Source organism: Orcinus orca, chromosome X (assembly GCF_937001465.1).
Source record: "Orcinus orca chromosome X, mOrcOrc1.1, whole genome shotgun sequence".
NCBI lineage: Eukaryota > Metazoa > Chordata > Mammalia > Artiodactyla > Delphinidae > Orcinus > Orcinus orca.
The window spans coordinates 65,512,516-65,531,948 of record NC_064580.1 but is presented as its reverse complement, the minus strand read 5'-3'; the positions used below and the strand labels follow the sequence as shown (position 1 = coordinate 65,531,948).

Genomic DNA, 19,433 nt, shown 5'->3' with positions numbered 1-19,433 from the left:
TCTACAAGAGACCCACTTCAGACCTAGAGACACATACAGACTGAAAGTGAGGGGATGGAAAAATATATTCCATGCAAATGGAAAACAAAAGAAAGCTGTAGTATCAATTCTCATATCAGGAAAAATAGACTTTAAAATAAAGACTATTAGAAGAGACAAAGAAAGACACTACATAATGATCAAGGTATTGATCCAAGAAGAAGATATAACAATTGTAAATATTTATGCACCCAACATAGGAGCACCTCAATACATAAGGCAAATACTAACAGCCATAAAAGGGGAAATCGACAGTAACACAATCATAGTAGAGGACTTTAAAACCTCACTTTCACCAATGAACAGATCATCCAAAATGAAGATAAATAAGGAAACAGAAGCTATAAATGATACACTAAAAAAGATGGACTTAATTGAGATTTATAGAACATTCCATCCAAAAACAACAGAATACACATTTTCTCAAGTGCTCATGAAACATTCTGCAGGATAGATCATATCTTGGGTCACAAATCAAGCCTGGTAAATTTAAGAAAATTAAAATTGTATCAAGTATCTTTTCCGACCACAATGCTAGGAGACTAGATATCAATTACAGAAAAAGATCTGTAAAAAATACAAACACATGGAGGGTAAACAATTCACACTTAATAACAAAGAGATCACTGAAAAAATAAAAGAGGAAATCAAAAAATACCTTGAAACAAATGACAATGAAGACACGACGAACAAAAATCTATGGGATGCAGCAAAAGGAGTTCTAAGAGGAAAGTTTATAGCAATACAATCCTACCTTAAGATACAGGAAACAACTCAAATAAACAAAGTAACCTTGCACCTAAAGCAATAAGACAAAGAAGAACAAAAAAACCCCAAAGTTAGCAGAAGGAATGAAATTATAAAAATCAGATCAGAAATAAATGAAAAATAAATGAAGGAAATGATAGCAAAGATCAATAAAACTAAAAGCTGGTTCTTTGAGAAGGTAAACAAAATTGATAAATCATTAGCCAGACTGATCAAGAATAAAAGGAAGAAGACTCAAATCAATAGAATTGGAAATGAAAAAGGAGAAGTAACAACTGACACTGCACAAATACAAAAGATCATGAGAGATTACCACAGGCAACTCTATGCCAATAAAATGGACAACCTGGAAGAAAAGGACAAATTCTTAGAAATGCATAAAGTTCTGAGACTGAACCAGGAAAATATAGAATATATGAACAGAAAAATCACAAGCACTGAAATTGAAACTGTGATTAAAAATCTTCCAACAAACAAAAGCCCAGGACCAGATGGCTTCACAGGTGAATTCTATCAAACATTTAGAGAAGAGCTAACACCTATCCTTCTCAAACTCTTCCAAAATATAGCAGAGGGAGGAACACTCCCAAACTCATTCTACGAGGCCACCATCACCTTGATACCAAAACTAGACAAGGATGTCACAAAGAAAGAAAACTACAGGCCAATATCACTGATGAACATAGATGCAAATATCCTCAACAAGATACTAGCAAACAGAATCCAACAACACATTAAAAGAATCATACACCATGATCAAGTGGGGTTTATTCCAGGAATGCAAGGATTGTTCAATATACGCAAACCAATCAATGTGATCCACCATATTAACAAATTGAAGGAGAAAAACCACACGATCATCTCAATAGATGCAGAGAAAGCTTTTGACAAAATTCAACAACAATTTATGATAAAAAGTCCTGGAGAAAGTAGGCAGAGAGGGAACGTTCCTCAACATAATAAAGGCCATGTATGACAAACCGGCAGTCAACATCGTCCTCAATGGTGAAAAACTGAAAGCATTTCCACTAAGATCAGGAAGAAGACAAGGTTGCCCACTCTCACCACTCTTATTCAACATAGTTTTGGAAGTTTCAGACACAGCAATCAGAGAAGAAAAGCAAATAAAAGGAATCCAAATTGGAAAAGAAAAAGTAAAGCTGTCACTGTTTGCAGATGACATGATACTATACATAGAGAATCCTAAAGATGCTACCACAAAACTACTAGAGGTAATCAATGACTCTGGTAAAGTAGCAGGATACAAAATTAATGCACAGAAATCTCTGGCATTCCTATACACTAATGATGAAAAATCTGAAAGTGAAATCAAGAAAACACTCCCATGTACCATTGCAACAAAAATAATAAAATATCTAGGAATAAACCTACCTACGGAGACAAAAGACCTGTATGCAAAAAATTATAAGATACTGATGAAAGAAATTAAAGATGATACAAATAGATGGAGAGATATACCATGTTCTTGGATTGGACGAATCAACATTGTGAAAATGACTCTACTACCCAAAGCAATCTATATATTCAATGCAATCCCTATCAAACTACCACTGGTATTTTTCATAGAAATAGAACAAAAAATTTCACAATTTGTATGGAAACAAAAAGACCCCAAATAGCCAGAGCAATCTTGAAAACGAAAAACGGAGCTGGAGGAATCAGGCTGCCTGACTTCAGACTACAGTACAAAGCTACAGTAATCAAGACAGTATGGTACTGGCACAAAAACAGAAACATAGATCAAAGGAAAAGGACAGAAAGCCCAGAGATAAACCCACACACATATGGTCACCTTATCTTTGATAAAGGAGGCAAGAATGTACAGTGGAGAAAGGACAGCCTCTGCAATAAGTGGTGCTGGGAAAAGTGGACAAGTACATGTGAAAGTATGAGATTAGATCTCTCCCAAACACCATATACAAAAATAAGCTCAAAATGGATTAAAGACCTAAATGTAGCACCAGAAACTTTCAAGCTCTTAGAGGAAAACATAGGCAGACCACTCTATGACATAAATTGCAGCAAGATCCTATTTGACCCTCCTCCTAGAGAAATGGAAATAAAAACAAAAATAAACAAATGGGACCTAATGAAACTTCAAAGCTTTTGCAGAGCAAAGGAAACCATAAACACGACCAAAAGACAACCCTGAGAATGGGAGAAAATATTTGCAAATGAAGCAACTGACAAAGGATTAATCTCCAAAATTTATAAGCATCTCCTGCAGCTCAATAACATAAAATCAAAAAACTCAATCCAAACATGGGCAGAAGACCTAAATAGACATTTCTCCATAGAAGATATACAGACTGCCAACAAACACATGAAAGAATGTTCAACATCATTATTCATTAGAGAAATGTAAATCAAAACTACAAGGAGCTATCATCTCACACCAGTCAGAATGGCCATCATCAAAGAATCTAGAAACAATAAATGCTGGAGAGGGTGTGGAGTAAAGGGAACACTCTTGCACTGCTGGTGGGAATGTGAATTGGTACAGCCACTATGGAGAACAGTATGGAGGTTCCTTAAAAAACTACAAATAGAGCTATGATACAACCCAGCAATCCCACTACTGGGCATACACCCTGAGAGAACCATAATTCAAAAATAGTCATGTACCAAAATGTTCATTGCAGCTCTATTTACAATAGCCCGGCGATGGAAACAACCTAAGTGTCCATCATCGGATGAATTTATAAAGAAGACGTGGCACATATATACAATGGAATATTAATCATCCATAAAAAGAAACGAAATTGAGCTATTTGTAATGAGGTGGATAGAGCTACAGTCTGTCAAACAGAGTGAAGTAAGTCAGAAAGAGAAAGACAACTACAGTATGCTAACACATATATATGGAATTTAAGGAAAAAAATGTCATGAAGAACCTAGGGGTATGACAGGAATAAAGACACAGACCTACTAGAGAATGGACTTGAGGATACGGGGAGGGGGAAGGGTAAGCTGTGACAAAGCGAGAGAGAGGCTCTCTCACTATATATATAGTGTATATATATATATACACACTGCCAAACGTAAGGTAGATAGCCAGTGGGAAGCAGCCGTATAGCACAGGGATATCAGCTCAGGGCTTTGTAACCGCCTGGATGGGTGCTATAGGGAGGGTGGAAGGGAGGGAGATGCAAGAGGGAAGAGATATGGGAACATATGTATATGTACAACTGATTCATTTTGTTATAAAGCAGAAACTAACACACAATTGTAAAGTAATTATACTCCAATAAAGATGTAAAAAAAAAGAGGAAGTCGACAGTAACACATTCATAGTAGGGGATTTTTACACCCCACTTTCACCAATGAACAGATCATCCAAAATGAAAATAAGTAAGGAAACACAAGCTTTAAATGATCCACTAAACAAGAAACACTTAATTGATATTTATAGGACATTCCATCCAAAAACAACAGAATACACATTTTTCTCAAGTGCTCATGGAACACTCTCCAGGATAGATCATATCTTGGGTCACAAATCCAGCCTTGGTAAATTTAAGAAACTTGAAATCGTATCAAGTATCTTTTCCGACCACAACGCTATGAGACTAGATATCAATTACAGAAAAAGACCTGTAAAAACTACAAACATATGGAGGCTAAATAATGCACTACTTAATAACGAAGTTATCACTGAAGAAATCAAAGAGGAAATCAAAAAATACCTAGAAACAAATGACAATGGAGACACGATGACCCAAAACCTATGGGATGCAGCAAAAGCAGTTCTAAGAGGGAAGTTTTTACCAATACCATCCTACCTTAAGAAACAGGAAAAATCTCGAATAAACAAGCTAATCTTGCATCTAAAGCAATTAGAGTAAAAAGTACAAAAAAAATCCAAAGTTAGCAGAAGGAAAGAAATCATAAAAATCAGATCAGAAATAAATGAAAAAGAAATGAAGAAAACGACAGCAAAGATCAATAAAACTAAAAGCTGGTTCTTCGGGAAGATAAACAAAATTGATAAACCATTAGCCAGACTCATCAAGAAAAAAAGGGAGAAGACTCAAATCCATAGAATTAGAAATGAAAACGGAGAAGTAAGAACTGACACTGCAGAAATACAAAAGATCATGAGAGATTACTACAGGCAACTCTATGGCAATAAAATGGACAACCTGGAAGAAATGGACAAATTCTTAGAAATGCACAACCTGCCAAAACTGTATCAGGAAGAAATAGTAAATATGAACAGACCATCACAAGCACTGAAATTGAAACTGTGATTTAAAATCTTCCAACAAACAAAAGCCCAGTACCAAATGGCTTCACAGGTGAATTCTATCAAAAATTTAGGGAAGAGCAAACACCTATCCTTCTCAAACTCTTCCAAAATACAGCAGAGGGAGGAACACTCCCAAACTCATTCTACGAGGCCACCATAGCCTGATATCAAAACCAGACAAGGATGTCACAAAGAAAGAAAACAACAGGCCAATATCACTGATGAACATAGATGCAAAAATCCTCAACAAAATGCTGGCAAACAGAACCCAACAGCACATTAAAAGGATCATACACCATGATCGAGTGGGGTTTTTTCCAGGAATGCAAGGTTTCTTCAATATACACAAATCAATCAATGTGATACACCATATTAACAAATTGAAGAAGAAAAACCATATGGTCATATCAAGAGACGCAGAGAAAGCTTTTGACAAAATTCAACACACATTTATGATAAAAACTCTCCAGAAAGTAGGCATAGAGGGAAGTTTCCTCAACATAATAAAGGCCATATATAACAAACACACAGCCAACATCGTCCTCAATGGTGAAAAACTGAAAGCATTTTCACTAAGATCAGGAACAAGACAAGGTTGCCCACTCTCACCACTCTTATTCAACATAGTTTTGGAAGTTTCAGCCACAGCAATCAGAGAAGAAAAGGAAATAAAAGGAATCCAAATCGGAAAAGAAGTAAAGCTGTCACTGTTTGCAGATGACATGATACTATGCCTAGAGAATCCTAAAGATGCTACCACAAAACTACTAGAGCTAATCAATGACTTTTGTAAAGTAGCAGGATACAAAATTAATGCACAGAAATCTCTGGCATTCCTATACACTAATGATGAAAAATCTGAAAGTGAAATCAAGAAAACACTCCCATGTACCATTGCAACAAAAATAATAAAATATCTAGGAATAAACCTACCTAAGGAGACAAAAGACCTGTATGCAGAAAATTATAAGACACTGGTGAAAGAAATTAAAGATGATACAAATAGATGGAGAGATATACCATGTTCTTGGATTGGAAGAATCAACATTGTGAAAATGACTCTACTACCCAAAGCAATCTATATATGCAATGCAATCCCTATCAAACTACCACTGGCATTTTTCACAGAACTAGAACAAAAAAATTTCACAATTTGTATGGAAACAAAAAAGACCCTGAATAGCCAAAGCAATCTTGAGAAAGAAAAGCGGAGCTTGAGGAATCTGGCTCACTGACTTCAGACACTACTACAAAGCTACAGTAATCAAAACAGTATTGTACTGGCACAAAAACAGAAATATAGATCAATGGAAAAGGATAGAGAGCCCAGAGATAAACCCTCGCACAGATGGTCACCTTATCTTTGATAAAGGAGTCAGGAATGTACAGTAGAGAAAGGACAGCCTCTGCAATAAGTGGTGCTTGGAAAACTGGACAGGTACATGTAAATGTATGAGATTAGATCACTCCCTAACAGCATACACAAAAATAAGCTCAAAATGGATTAAAGACCTAAATGTAAGGACAGAAACTATCAAACTCTTAGAGGAAAACATAGGCAGAACACTCTATGACATAAATCACAGCAAGATCCTTTTTTAACCACCTCCTAGAAAATGGAAATAAAAACATAAATAAAGAAACTGGACCTAATGAAACTTCTAAGCTTTTGCACAGGAAAGGGAACCATAAGCAAGACCAAAAGGCAACCCTCTGAATGGGAGAAAATATTTGCAAATGAAGCAACTGACAAAGGATTAATCTCCAAAATTTACAAACAGCTCATGTAGCTCAATAACAGAAAAACAAACAACCCATTCCAAAAATGGGCAGAAGACCTAAATAGCGATTTCTCCAAAGAAGATATACAGATTGCCAAAAAATACATGAAAGAATGCTCAACATCATTAATCATTAGAGAAATGCAAAGCAAAAGTACAACGAGATATCATCTAACACCAGTTAGAATGGCCATCATCAAAGAATCTAGAAACAATAAATGCTGGAGAGGGTGTGGAGAAAAGGGAACACTCTTGCACTGCTGGTGGGAATGTGAATTGGTACAGCCACTATGGAAAACAGTATGGAGGTTCCTTAAAAAACTACAAATAGAACTACCATATGACTCAGCAATCCCACTACTGGGCATATACCCTGAGAAAACCATAATTCTAGTAGAATAATGTACCAAAATGTTCATTGCAGCTCTATTTACAATAGCCCGGAGATGGAAACAACCTACGTGTCCATCATCTGATGAATGGATAAAGAAGATGTGGCACATATATACAATGGAATATTACTCAGCCATAAAAAGAAACGAATTTGAGCTATTTGTAATAAGGTGGATGGACCTAGAGTCTGTCATACAGAGTGAAGTCAGTCAGAAAGAGAAAGACAAATACCGTATGCTAACACATATATATGGAATTTAAGGGAAAAAATGTCATGAAAAACCTAAGGGTAAGACAGGAATAAAGACACAGATCTACTAGAGAATGGACTTGAGGATATGGGGAGGAGGAAATGTAAGCTGTGACAAAGTGAGAGAGTGGCATGGACATATATACACTCCAAACGTAAAATAGATAGCTAGTGGGAAGCAGCCGCGTAGCACAGGGAGATCAGCTCGGTGTTCTGTGACCACCTAGAGGGGTGGGATAGTGAGAGTGGGAGGGAGGGAGATGCAAGAGGGAAGAGATATGGGAACATATGTATATGTATAACTGATTCACTTTGTTATAAAGCAGAAACTAACACACCATTGTAAGGCAATTATACTCCAATAAAGATGTAAAACAAACAAACAAACAAACAACAACAAAAAACCCACAGTGGTCTGCAATATCCACATCTATATCCCTTACACTGTTAACACTAGAGTTTCATAAAACAGATATTTACTTGTTGGATCAATTGAGTTGCACATAATCTTTGGACCCCTACTTTAGGCCCAACACTGGACTAAAGTATGTGTTAATAAAGATGTTTTAATGTAAACCAGACCCCAGGTCTTATTGACTCCATATGCTTTGTTTCAAATCATAACTCTATACACTTTTGTCTCAAAACCACTTTTAAAAAAAATCTATCATACTGGAAACAAAGTTTTGAAAGAGATTTTAATCATCTTGTATCTGATAACTGTCCCAAATAATATCTAATGCAAAATTATCACAAAGCAACACACACACTGACACACATCCCTGGAATATTCTAAAATATATTCAAATATTTAAACAGTGAGATCCAGGTGCTCATAATTCAGAGCATAGAAATCTAACTAATGTTAAGCAGAGTATCTTTTAAATTGTGCAAACCCCATATAGGATTAACAATGCAGACCTAACCATATCTGAGAATATACTTTTCTTGACACTCCCCCCAACAAATGTGTCACACATCTATAGTAACAAAATGAAAGCCAAAGGTAGCCATTTTTTAAAAAAATGATCTTCACACAGAAACAACAAAAGAATGAGAATCATACCAGAAGCCAAACCCTCATTTTAATGTGGATTTGGTAAACCAGACTCTTCCCTACTTAAGACCGTCTATAAAGCACTTTAAAATTTCCAGAGAGGCTATAGCAATTGTATATTTATATATTTTAAGACACGTACATCTCATAGCAAACCCCAACGAAGAGGAAATCAAGAGAAATCTCTGACCTTTCTTCCAAAAGGCTAATAGGTATTTACTTATCATCCATAACATATGGAACTATGAGAGGAATGTCTTTATAATATTAAAAAATTAAGACTTCAAGTAGAGATCCTCTCCCCTCTTCTTACTAGACCTCACTACTACTACTGCTGCTGCTGCTATTACTACTACCACCACCACCATCACCACCACCATCATCACCACCACTAGAGGGATTCTCTAGTGTGTTGGAAGACATCCTCTCCTGGGGCAATTACACTTCAATTTCTACAGCAGAAACTTCCATTTGATCACTATCTGCTACTTCTCTCTATTCAGAATAAACTTGACAACCTCTCCTCTTCTTTTTTAAAGAAAATTCATTTAATAACTGTACACACACACACACACACACCCAAGTGTACAAGATTTATTTAAAAGGCTTTTCTTAAAAGGTCCAAAAGTTACAGCAGGTACGTAATATTATACATATATTACTCCCTTCATTCCCACAGGTCATCATTTATTAAAAGCTTCTTTGGTGCCAAGTATTAAGCACTTTTCGTGCATTACCTGGTCTAATCCTCACATAATCTTAAAAGGTAGATTCTATTCTTACCACCTCTTTAGTGAAGAAAGTAATGAGGCTTATAGAGGTGAAGTATTCCAAGGTTCTTCCCAGACTGAAGCTCTCTTAAGTCCCTGAGTAAAGCCATTATCTATATTTTGCTCTAATAAGGGAACGTTTACTAAAAGGTAGCCAGTTTTTAGGTGTATTTTAATGAGATTTCTCTCCCTGTCAATCAGACTGGCATGTACATACAATGCAAATAATGAAATAAAGAGACTGGCCGGCACATAAAACATCATTAAAATTTTCCTTCTCAAGATAGAGAAGCTGCTATTATAATGTGGCTTGTAAAGAGTATGTAATTAAGGTTAAAACAAGAATACACCCTTTTCAAATGATTAAATTAAAACCTCTGACTCATAACTTAAAAAACAATTTAATTTAAATCCAAGTAGTACTGAATTAGGTGTCATTTTTTTCTCTAAATATTTTTTTATTTCCTCTTTGATTTCTTCAGTGATCTCTTGGTTATTTAGTAACGTATTGTTTAGCCTCCATGTGTTTGTATTCTTCACATTTTTTTCCCTGTAATTTATTTCTAATCTCATAGTGCTGTGGTCAGAAAAGATGCTTGATACGATTTTAATTTTCTTAAATTTACCGAGGCTAGATTTGGGACACAAGATGTGACTTATCCTGGAGAATGTTCCGTGTGCACTTGAGAAGAAAGTGTAATCTGCTGTTTTTGGATGGAATGTCCTATAAATATCAGTTAAATCCATCTGGTCTATTGTGTCATTTAAAGCTTCTGTTTCCTTATTAATTTTCTGTCTGGATGATCTGTCCATTAGTGTAAGTGAAGTGTTAAAAGTCCCCCACTATTATTGTGTCACTGTCGATTTCCTCTTTTATAGCTGTTAGCATTTGCCTTATGTATTGAGGTGCTCCTATGTTGGGTGCATATATATTTATAATTGTTATATATTCTTGGATTGATCTCTTGATCATTATGTAGTGTCCCTTCTTGTCTCTTGTAACATTCTTTATTTTAAAGTCTATTTTATCTGATACAAATATTGCTACTCCAGCTTTCTTTTGATTTCCATTTGCATGGAATATCTTTTTCCATCCCCTCACTTTCAGTCTGTATGTGTCCCTAGGTCTGAAGTGATTCTCTTGTAGACAGCATATATATGGTTTTTTTTTTTTTTTGCTGTATGTGGGCCTCTCACTGTTGTGGCCTCTCCCGTTGCAGAGCACAGGCTCCGGACGCGCAGGCTCAGCAGCCACGGCTCACAGGCCTAGCTGCTCCGCAGCATATGGGATCTTCCCAGACCGGGGCACGAACCCATGACCCCTGCATCGGCAGGCGGACTCTCAACCACTGCACCACCAGGGAAACCCTACATGGGTCTTTTTGTATCCATTCAGCGAGCCTGTGTCTTTTGGTTGGAGCATTTAATCCATTCACATTTAAGGTAATTATTGTTATGTATGGTCCTATAACTATTTTCTTAATTGCTTTGGGTTTGTTTTTGTAGGTCCTTTCCTTCTCTTGTGTTTCCCACTTAGAGATGTTCCTTTAGCATTTGTTGTAGAGCTGATTTGGTGGTGCTGAATTCTCTTAGCTTTTGTTTGTCTGTAAAGCTTTTGATTTCTCCGTTGAATCTTCAGGAGATCCTTGCCAGCTACAGTAATCTTGGTTGTAGGTTCCTCCCTTTCATCAAATATATCATGCCACTCCCTTCTGGACTGTAGAGTTTCTGCTGAGAAATCAGCTGTTAACCTTATGGGAGTTCCCTTGTGTGTTATTTGTTATTTTTCCCTTGTTGCTTTTAATAATTTTTCTTTGTCTTTAATTTTTGTCAATTTGATTACTATGTGTCTTGGCGTGTTTCTCCTTATCCTGCCTGGGACTCTCTGTGCTTCCTGTACTTGGGTGGCTATTTCCTGACCCATTAGGAAAGTTTTTGACTATAATCTCTTCAAATATTTTCTCGGATCCTTTCTCTGTCTCTTCTCCTTCTGGGACCCCAATAATGTGAATGTTGTTGCATTTAATGTTGTCCCAGAGGTCTCTTAGGTTGTCTTTATTTCTTTTCATTCTTTTTTATTTATTGGTTCCATAGCAGTGAATTTCACCATTCTGTCTTCCAGGTCACTTATCCATTCTTCTGCCTCAGTTATTCTGCTATTGATTCCTTCTAGTGTATTTTTCATTTCAGTTATTGTATTGTTCATCTCTGTTTGTTCTTGAATTCTTCTAGGTGTTTGTTCTTGAATTCTTCTAGGTCTTTGTTAAACATTTCTTGCATCTTCTTGATCTTTGCCTCCATTCTTTTTCCAAGGTCCTGGATGATCTTCACTATCATTATTCTGAATTCTTTTTCTGGAAGGTTGCCTATCTCCACTTCATCTAGTTGTCTTTCTGGGGTTTTATCTTGTTCTTTTTATCTCGTTCCTTGTTCCTAAATAGTCCTCTGCCTTTTCATTTTGTCTATCTTTCTGTGAATGTGGTTTTTGTTCCATAGGCTGCAGGACTGTAGTTATTCTTGCTTCTGTTGTCCTAGGTCTCATTTTTGAAAACGAGGATTATACACAAAGATTGTCTTTAGCATTGGGGGTGGGAGAAGTTAAGTCTGGGCATAAAGTTGCCAGATTTAGCAAATAAAAATACAGGACACCCAGTTAAATTTGTATTTCAGAAGTATGTCCCATACAATGTTTAGGATATACTAAGAAAAGTATTCATTGTTTATCTGAACTCAACTTTAACTGGGTGTCCTGTATTTATCTAGCAATCTAAGCTAAGGAGGAAGAACTAAATGGACTCAGTTTTAGCTCTAATATGTTCTTGGTTTTTTTGTTTGTTTGTTTTTTTAAGCAACAGTTTAAAGGGAAGTAAAAAATATAAGCTTTTCTGGCAGGTTTAAACCAAAGGAATGTTTCACTTAGAGTTAATGTTTAGTGGAAGCTCTGAAAACACAAGCACTACTTCCATGGCTACTTTGTTATGTGATCATTAAAATAAAGAAGCTCTAAGCTCAGTCTGTCATTGTATGCAGATGATTTATAAATGATTTTCCTCCTCCTTCCTTCCCCCTCAAAAAAAACAAAATGCAGTGAAGTACTTGCAGCAAACCTAATCTGATGTGAAAACCAAAACAAACAACAAAAAAAAAATGAAAATAGCTTTTACTACCTGCCAGGTGCATGTCATCAGGGCCACAGATCTTTAGCACCTTCTTAAGAATCTCATAAAATAGTGTCATTAATTATTTATTTGCACCTCAAAGCAGAGTTCAATATAAACATTCGAGATCAGGTAGAAAAAGAAGAGAAGCTATCATTTTCCTTTAGAACCCAGGCCTCAGTCATTCAAGTTGATTGATTAATTTTTATAATGATTGGAACATTAATTCCCCTATATGCCAGGTACTGTGCCAGGCCACACTTTCTTTCTGCCTCCCCAGAGTCCAGACTAGCTGGTAAGAGATTACTAGGATATGCCCAATAAATATTATAACAGTCGACTTCCTCACTCCTGGCCTAAAAGCCAGTTAGAAAATTCACATGGAAAACCAAAACCATGTCCGTGATTTATTGATAAATAACTTGTAGGTCATAGTGTTTTCTGTGGTGGACATTTTGGTTTTGTATAAGTTGAAGGGAACAGTTCTGAGATTCCTCCAGTCTCAGGGTGATACCAGGCCAGGTTCTCTAGGCTGGTTCTGTTTAGTTTAGAATCCTTGGCTCAGCCTACACCCTAAATCCAAAACTAGCCAAATCACCACGCAAGGGAGAATGGCCATTCTCCCGCAGGCAGTGGCCCAGCCTGAGCACAGCACAATAACCTGTGGTGTTTGAAAAGCTACAAGTGCTCAGGTTCCACCCAAGACTACTCTACTACTCCACTCTAAGGATGGGTTCCAAAAAAAAAAAAAGACTCCCCAAGCAATTCAAATGTACAGCTTTGGTTAAGAACACTACCTAGCCAAATGACGCAAATCACATCAGGCTGTGCTCATATTAGGGCTGCACAGGATGTTCATCCATCCTGAGGTTAATTGTCTCCCCACCAGGTGACTAAAAAAAAAAAGTCACAAGAATGAATGTGTTCTTTCTTTAGCGCTATTTCATGGACTAAAATACTCTAAGATGGCTCAACTTTCATCCAAGTTGCCTGCTGAGGCCATGGTGAAACCCCTTTGAGGGCAAATATACAGGAAACATTCAATAGCTCATGAAACAGCTTTACTTTAATGTTTCAGAAAACGAAAGAAAACAAAAACTGGGGCTAGGAGATGATCTTTTAAATACACTGCACTGCCTTATATATGAGGTCATGAACTGTGTTCAAGGGAACAGTGCATTAGACTCAGATTTTGCTGGGTTTAGTATATAAAGGAGGCAGAAAGGGAAGGATGTGTGGTTTAAATCCACTGCAACAACAAAAACTGCAAATGAAGCAGTCATTTCTTCCTGAGTTCATGAGTGACCCCTGTGTGACAGAGTAAATTATCTGATCATTTGATGTTTAGACTACTGCATACTCAAATAGAGAAAAAAACATTTCCTTGAAATTCAATAATACCACCAACATTTTATGCTGCAAATACAGCACATTTCAAAAAAATAAGTAAAAAGATATTTTAAATAAGTCCAATGTTCTCAATCTTGCCTGCTTTATGTATTTACAACAACATGCAGTTCTCTGGCTCAACCCCATTTCCCCATGCCAAAGTCAATTCAGAAAGCAATCCCTTCACTAGATAGACACTAAGGACCAGGAACAATAAAAGGAATAACAAGTACTTCAATGGCCTCTATCATCAGACAGTTCCATAGTGCACATATATGATGTCACATCAAAATAGAGAAGAGCATAAGGGTACAAGGAAGACAGACTGATAACTGATGGCACCTTCCATAACTAGACCCCTGTAAATATAGCTCCTCTAACCACGAGCACTCCACACCAGCCCCGGATAAAACAGGTCCTGTTTGTGTGAGGGGATGCCAATTTTTTAAGATAAAGGAACAGAGGCCTCCATTAACAGATTTGATTAACAGAAACAAAACTAAAACTCTGTCTCCACCCTAAATAAGCATCAATTAGTTATTAAAAATTGTAATGAGTTTTTCTATTCTGTATCATAGCAGGATAAAAATAATCTAGGATCTCTCAGTGTTGTTTTTTAAAATAAGAATGTGCATTCTATGTAGTTAAATTCCTTTTACTGTCTCCCAAAAGCTGAAGAAACCAGCACTTACGGATACAATCTGAACCATGCACAAATCTAAACATAAAGGCTTGAAATGCCGTAAATATGCATACTGTTCACAGTTTACAACAAATGTTCATAGACAGTATCTTGTTTTAGCCTCCCAGGAGCTTCATGAGATATTAGGAACATCCTCATTTTACAAATGATAAAGCTGAAGCACAGAGATGCTAAACATCTTGCCTAAGATGATTCTGGATCCTGCTGTCTCCTCCCAAACTCAGAAAAAGAAAAAGAAAAAAAATATTTTGCTTACACCCAGGTTTACTACACCACCCAGGCTTTTCTGAGTAATGCAGTAAAATCAGGTATTAATACTGTCATATATGAATGCTGAATGTCATGCCCTCTCCAAGTTCTATAGCAACTGTTCACTTTTACATGGTCAGGAAGACCCCTTTGTGAAATCTAATGAAAGCAAAGGAATCCCCACCCCATAAAAAAGCACATATGCAAATGTTCATAGTAGCATTATTCATAATAGCCAAAAAATGGAAACCAAACCACCCAAATGTCCATCACCTGATGAATGGATAAACAAAATGTGGTATATCCATACAGAGGAATATCATTCAGCCAAAAAAGAAATGGTGTACTGATACAAGATGGATAAAGCTTGAAAACATTATGCTAAATAAAAGAAACTAGCCACAAAAGACCACATGTCATATGATTCTATTTACATGAAACAACCAGAATAGGCACATCAATAGACACAGAAGGTAGATTAGTGGTTGTCTAGGGCTCTTGGTGGGTTGGAGGGAAGTGGGGAGTGACTGCTCATGGGTGTGGGCTTTCTTGTTGAGCTGATGAAAATGTTCTAAAATTGTGTGGGTGGCTGCAAAGCAATAAACATACTTGAAAACCACTGAATTGTACACTTTAAAAGGTGTATTGTATGGTATGTAAATTATAGCTCAATAAAGATGTTATGGGACTTCCCTTGTGGTGCAGTGATTAAGAATCTGCCTGCCAATGCAGGGGACATGGGTTTGAGCCCTGGCCTGGAAAGATCCCACATGCCCATGGAGCAACTAAGCCCGTGTGCCACAACTACTGAAGCCCGTGCACCTAGAGCCCATGCTCCACAACAGAAGAAGCCACTGCAATGAGAAGCCCGTGCACCACAACGAAGAGTAGCCTCAACTCGCCGCAACTAGAAAAAGCCTGCATGCAGCAACCAAGACCCAATGCAATATTTTTGTATTTATTTACAAAAATAAATAAATTTATTTTAAAAATACTAAAAAATAATGCTATTTAAAAAAATCATTTAAAATGCACATACAAGTAACATTTCCCAGATAATTTCTGAGGGTTTGCTAAAGCCCAGAAGCCCATCTACAGGTACAGCACAAGGTCCAAGACAGCACAGGTCCAAGACACAAAGTCAGTAACTCTTGCTCTATAGAAACAAGAATCATCCTATTTTCTTTGTTTTACAGATTAAGTCTTATTTCAGTTCCCCCCACCACAACTACCAAGCCTGTCTCCTACTTTTTAAGATCACTACTTCATTTATTGGTTCATGTGACCACAGTTTTCAATATTAATTCATTAAAAACCATTAAATACTTTCATAAATATAACTTTAACAGCTACAAAGAACTTTTAGTAATTGAATGACTACTGCTTGCAAGGCATAGTTGGAATTCAAAAATGTAAAAGATACTTCTGCCCTCAAGGAGCTTAAAATCTAACAAGTGCGATAAGAGCGAAACGAACAACAATACACAAAACAGAAGGTGAATCTTGCACTAAAAAGGCCAGGGAAGATCAGTGAGGAAGAATGATTGAAGGAAAGCTTCTTGGCAGAGGTGGACATTTAATGCTGAATGTTGAAGAGTAGGTAGGATTTGAACATGCAGAGGAGTAAAGAGAATTTGAGATGCGAGGAGAAGTGGGGATGTTTCAGAATAGTTCCTAGGGACCACGAAGATGGGCCTTAATGTCAAGCTAAGGATCTTGACTTTATTTGGTAGGCTCAGAGAAGCCAAAGAAGGCTGCTGAGTACGGTAGTTAGCGAATCAAAGCAGTATATTAAGAAGATTAATTGTTCAGTAATGTGTGGGTACACGTAGAAGAGAGAAATGGAGACAAGGAAACAAACTGGGAGTCTATTAAACAGTATGAAGTGAAAGGGCTACGCTCTCTGCCCTGTGTCTGTTCACGTGGTAAACCTACAACCCAGAAATGGTTACTGCCCACGAGAACAGGCACGGGGCAGATCAGCACGTTTACCTGACTGGAATGACTGAGTATTCCGCTCATAAGAGACAAAGAGGAAACAGGAGGTTACCTAAAATGCTTCCAAACTACACAAAGCGATGTTAAACACAGGTACTGGGAAAAAGGGTAGGAGGCCTGAGTCAAGTGACACCGCCCCGCAAAGAAAATGCCCTGCCGAAATCTCCAGACCAGCTTCCCTAGGCCAAGAACCTTCGCCCTTTTACTTCCAATCCCCGCCCAACCCCTGAGAGACCCTCCACCTCCCCTTCCCCTTCCGCTCTGGCTCACTTGTCCCGGATGATGGTCTGCAGCTCCCGGATCTGATCATTCATTGGCAGGAGCTTAAGCTGCGCCCCGATCTGTCGGGAGAGTTCGCAGTCCCCTAGGAGGGAGTCGCTGGCTGGCGCGTCAGAGTTGCCAGTGCCACCGTTGCTCTCTGAGTTGAGGGTGGCGCCGCCGCAGGCCTGTGAGTCCCGCTCAGCCGGTATGCTAGAAGAGCTTACTCTCCCCCTGAGGAGAGTCAGCTTGCCCGCCAAGTCGCTGTTTCCCCCGGCATGGTCCGGGATCAGTTCGCCAGCTTGCTGCGGCTCGGGGTTTTGGGTCGAGGCACAGTTTACTTGCTGGTTGTGACAGGGCATGGAGTCCAGACACCGTAACTCCGTGGCCATACACCAGGCACCAGGCCGTCCCCGACCCCTAAGGATAAAGGAGAGCAGGGAGAACGGACCAAAGCTCCTATGTTCTCCCGGTCGCCCCGCCTCCTCGCAACCTCTAACCGCCGCTGCCCTCTCACCCCTTTGGCCTCCACCGCTTCCCTTTCGCACATTACGTCCCGGCCCCGCCCACACCAGACTTACAGCCCGCCTAGACACTCGATTGGCTTTGCTCCCTGCCACTCTGCAACGAACGGCTTGTTAACCCTTTGCGTTGCCCCAGCTGCGTGGGGATCCCACACCGAACTTGGCAGACAAGGTGAGGCCAGGGATATTTGGTTTCCGGGTCTCCCGGGAGCCTCTAGGGATTCTGCCTGCAGAACTTTGAGTGAGTGAGAGAGCCGGGAGAAAACTAGGGCTGGAGAGTGCTAAAATGATGACACACAAAGACCCATGTTTTCAGACTTTGTGTCTTGGCAGAAAAGTTAAACTTCAGTAACTGCATCTACTGTATGCTTGTCTGTGTAGCCCAAAAAGGAAGTTTAAAAATGCCTAGCAGCATGCTGAAGAGCCTGCCCTCTACTAGACTGTTGTACCAGCTGCAGCTTCCCAAGTGTGCTTGACTACTAGAGCTTTCCTTATCTTTATTGGTTGGACCCTACACTGTACAGTTACCATGAGGATTCTGACAGCATTTCAGATCCACTACCGCTTTGCTTCTTTTAAATACTTGGAAAGACACTTTTTTTGTTTGTTTGTTTTTAACGTGAGGATATAGTATAAAGGCTTGAGCTAAGAATGTCTAGGGCAGTGCTTTTCAACACCTTTGTGTGTTAGAACAATTATAAAGTTTGTTAAAATGCAGGTTGTCGTGGCCTACCTTTGAGATTCTGATTCAGTAGATCTGAGATGGGACCCAAGAATCTTTATTTTTAACACGTAACCCAACAATTCTGATTTTTTTTAAATGGTACTTTTTGAGAACAGTGGCTTACAGGCTCCCTTTTTGAAGAGCTACAAAGTCAGAAACCTGCTAATTCTACTAAAAAATTATTGAGCAGTATTTAACAATTTCCCTCCCGTCTCTGGACTTGACTTTGTCCTTCTATAAATGAGATGCATTAACTATTTGACCCCTAAATGTTCTTCCAATTTTGACATTCTTTAATTCTATTTTGCCTTCCAAAAGCCAATTCTTAAAATTCCTTGTTCCACACCGGAACATAACCAGCATATGCAGAGATTCAAACAAATATGAGTAACGGATAACAGGAATATCGAGGCCTTTGGTGAGACTTGAGCCTTGATCTGGCTCTCTTTTCCATTTTTTCTTTGTTTGTTTGGTTTTTGTTTTGGTATCAGTATTAATGGTATTTTTCTCCCTTTTTTCTCTCCCATATTCTCTGCTTTGTGTCTTACCCTCTAGGTCAGTACACTGTTAGCTGTAATTATAGAGAGTTTAAATTTGATTGGATGATAAAAATTGCAGCCTTAAACTGTAATCCCACTCATTTTTGAAAGCCTGTGCATCTTTTCTCCTAGCACACAATGTGACTCAAAGGATCTCTGGGTTTAAAAGCTGAATCTGATAACATGAAGTGGGCAGGAGCAGTTAAATGGCTACTTTGCCAATGAATACTCTAAGGAAAACAATGAAATACAATATTTTTCATTATCAGTACTTTAAATGCAGTAATGAATTTAAAATGGTATTGTGAGACATCCCAGGACCAAAACTGTACTGAAGTCATTTTTGTCTAGTGTTTCATCAGGCAAATGACCTTGTTCTCAGTGCCACAGAATATGAATTAGAACAGTACAACCACCAGTGTGTCTTGTGTTTTCACTCTTATAAGAAACACCCATGCATATACTTACCTATATTAACCAATAATCATTAGCAAATCTATTTATCTAGTCAATTTAATTATTTAAGATGCTATTGAAGTAAAATTCACTGATGATTAATGATA

The 19,433-nt window shown here is 38.0% G+C and overlaps 1 protein-coding gene and 1 long non-coding RNA gene across 4 annotated transcripts in view; one reads left to right on the top strand and one right to left on the bottom strand.

The window, feature by feature from the left end:
* LOC125963134 (uncharacterized) overlaps positions 1-7,194 on the top strand; it is a 66,119-nt gene extending 58,925 nt beyond the window's left edge. The window contains exon 2 of the long non-coding RNA XR_007474948.1: positions 6,516-7,194. This is a non-coding gene — a long non-coding RNA (uncharacterized LOC125963134). The remainder of the gene's footprint in view (positions 1-6,515) is intronic.
* Positions 1-17,611, bottom strand: part of UPRT (uracil phosphoribosyltransferase homolog) — a 42,909-nt gene extending 25,298 nt beyond the window's left edge. Inside the window, exon 1 of one of the 3 annotated variants that reach the window (XM_033412922.2) lies at positions 17,096-17,611. In XM_033412922.2, the coding sequence (XP_033268813.1) occupies positions 17,096-17,475 (380 nt within the window). In that variant the 5' untranslated portion in view covers positions 17,476-17,611. The remainder of the gene's footprint in view (positions 1-17,095) is intronic. The other 2 variants (XM_012538242.3, XM_049705129.1) reach the window with 2 other exon arrangements.
* Positions 17,612-19,433: the final 1,822 nt, after the last annotated feature.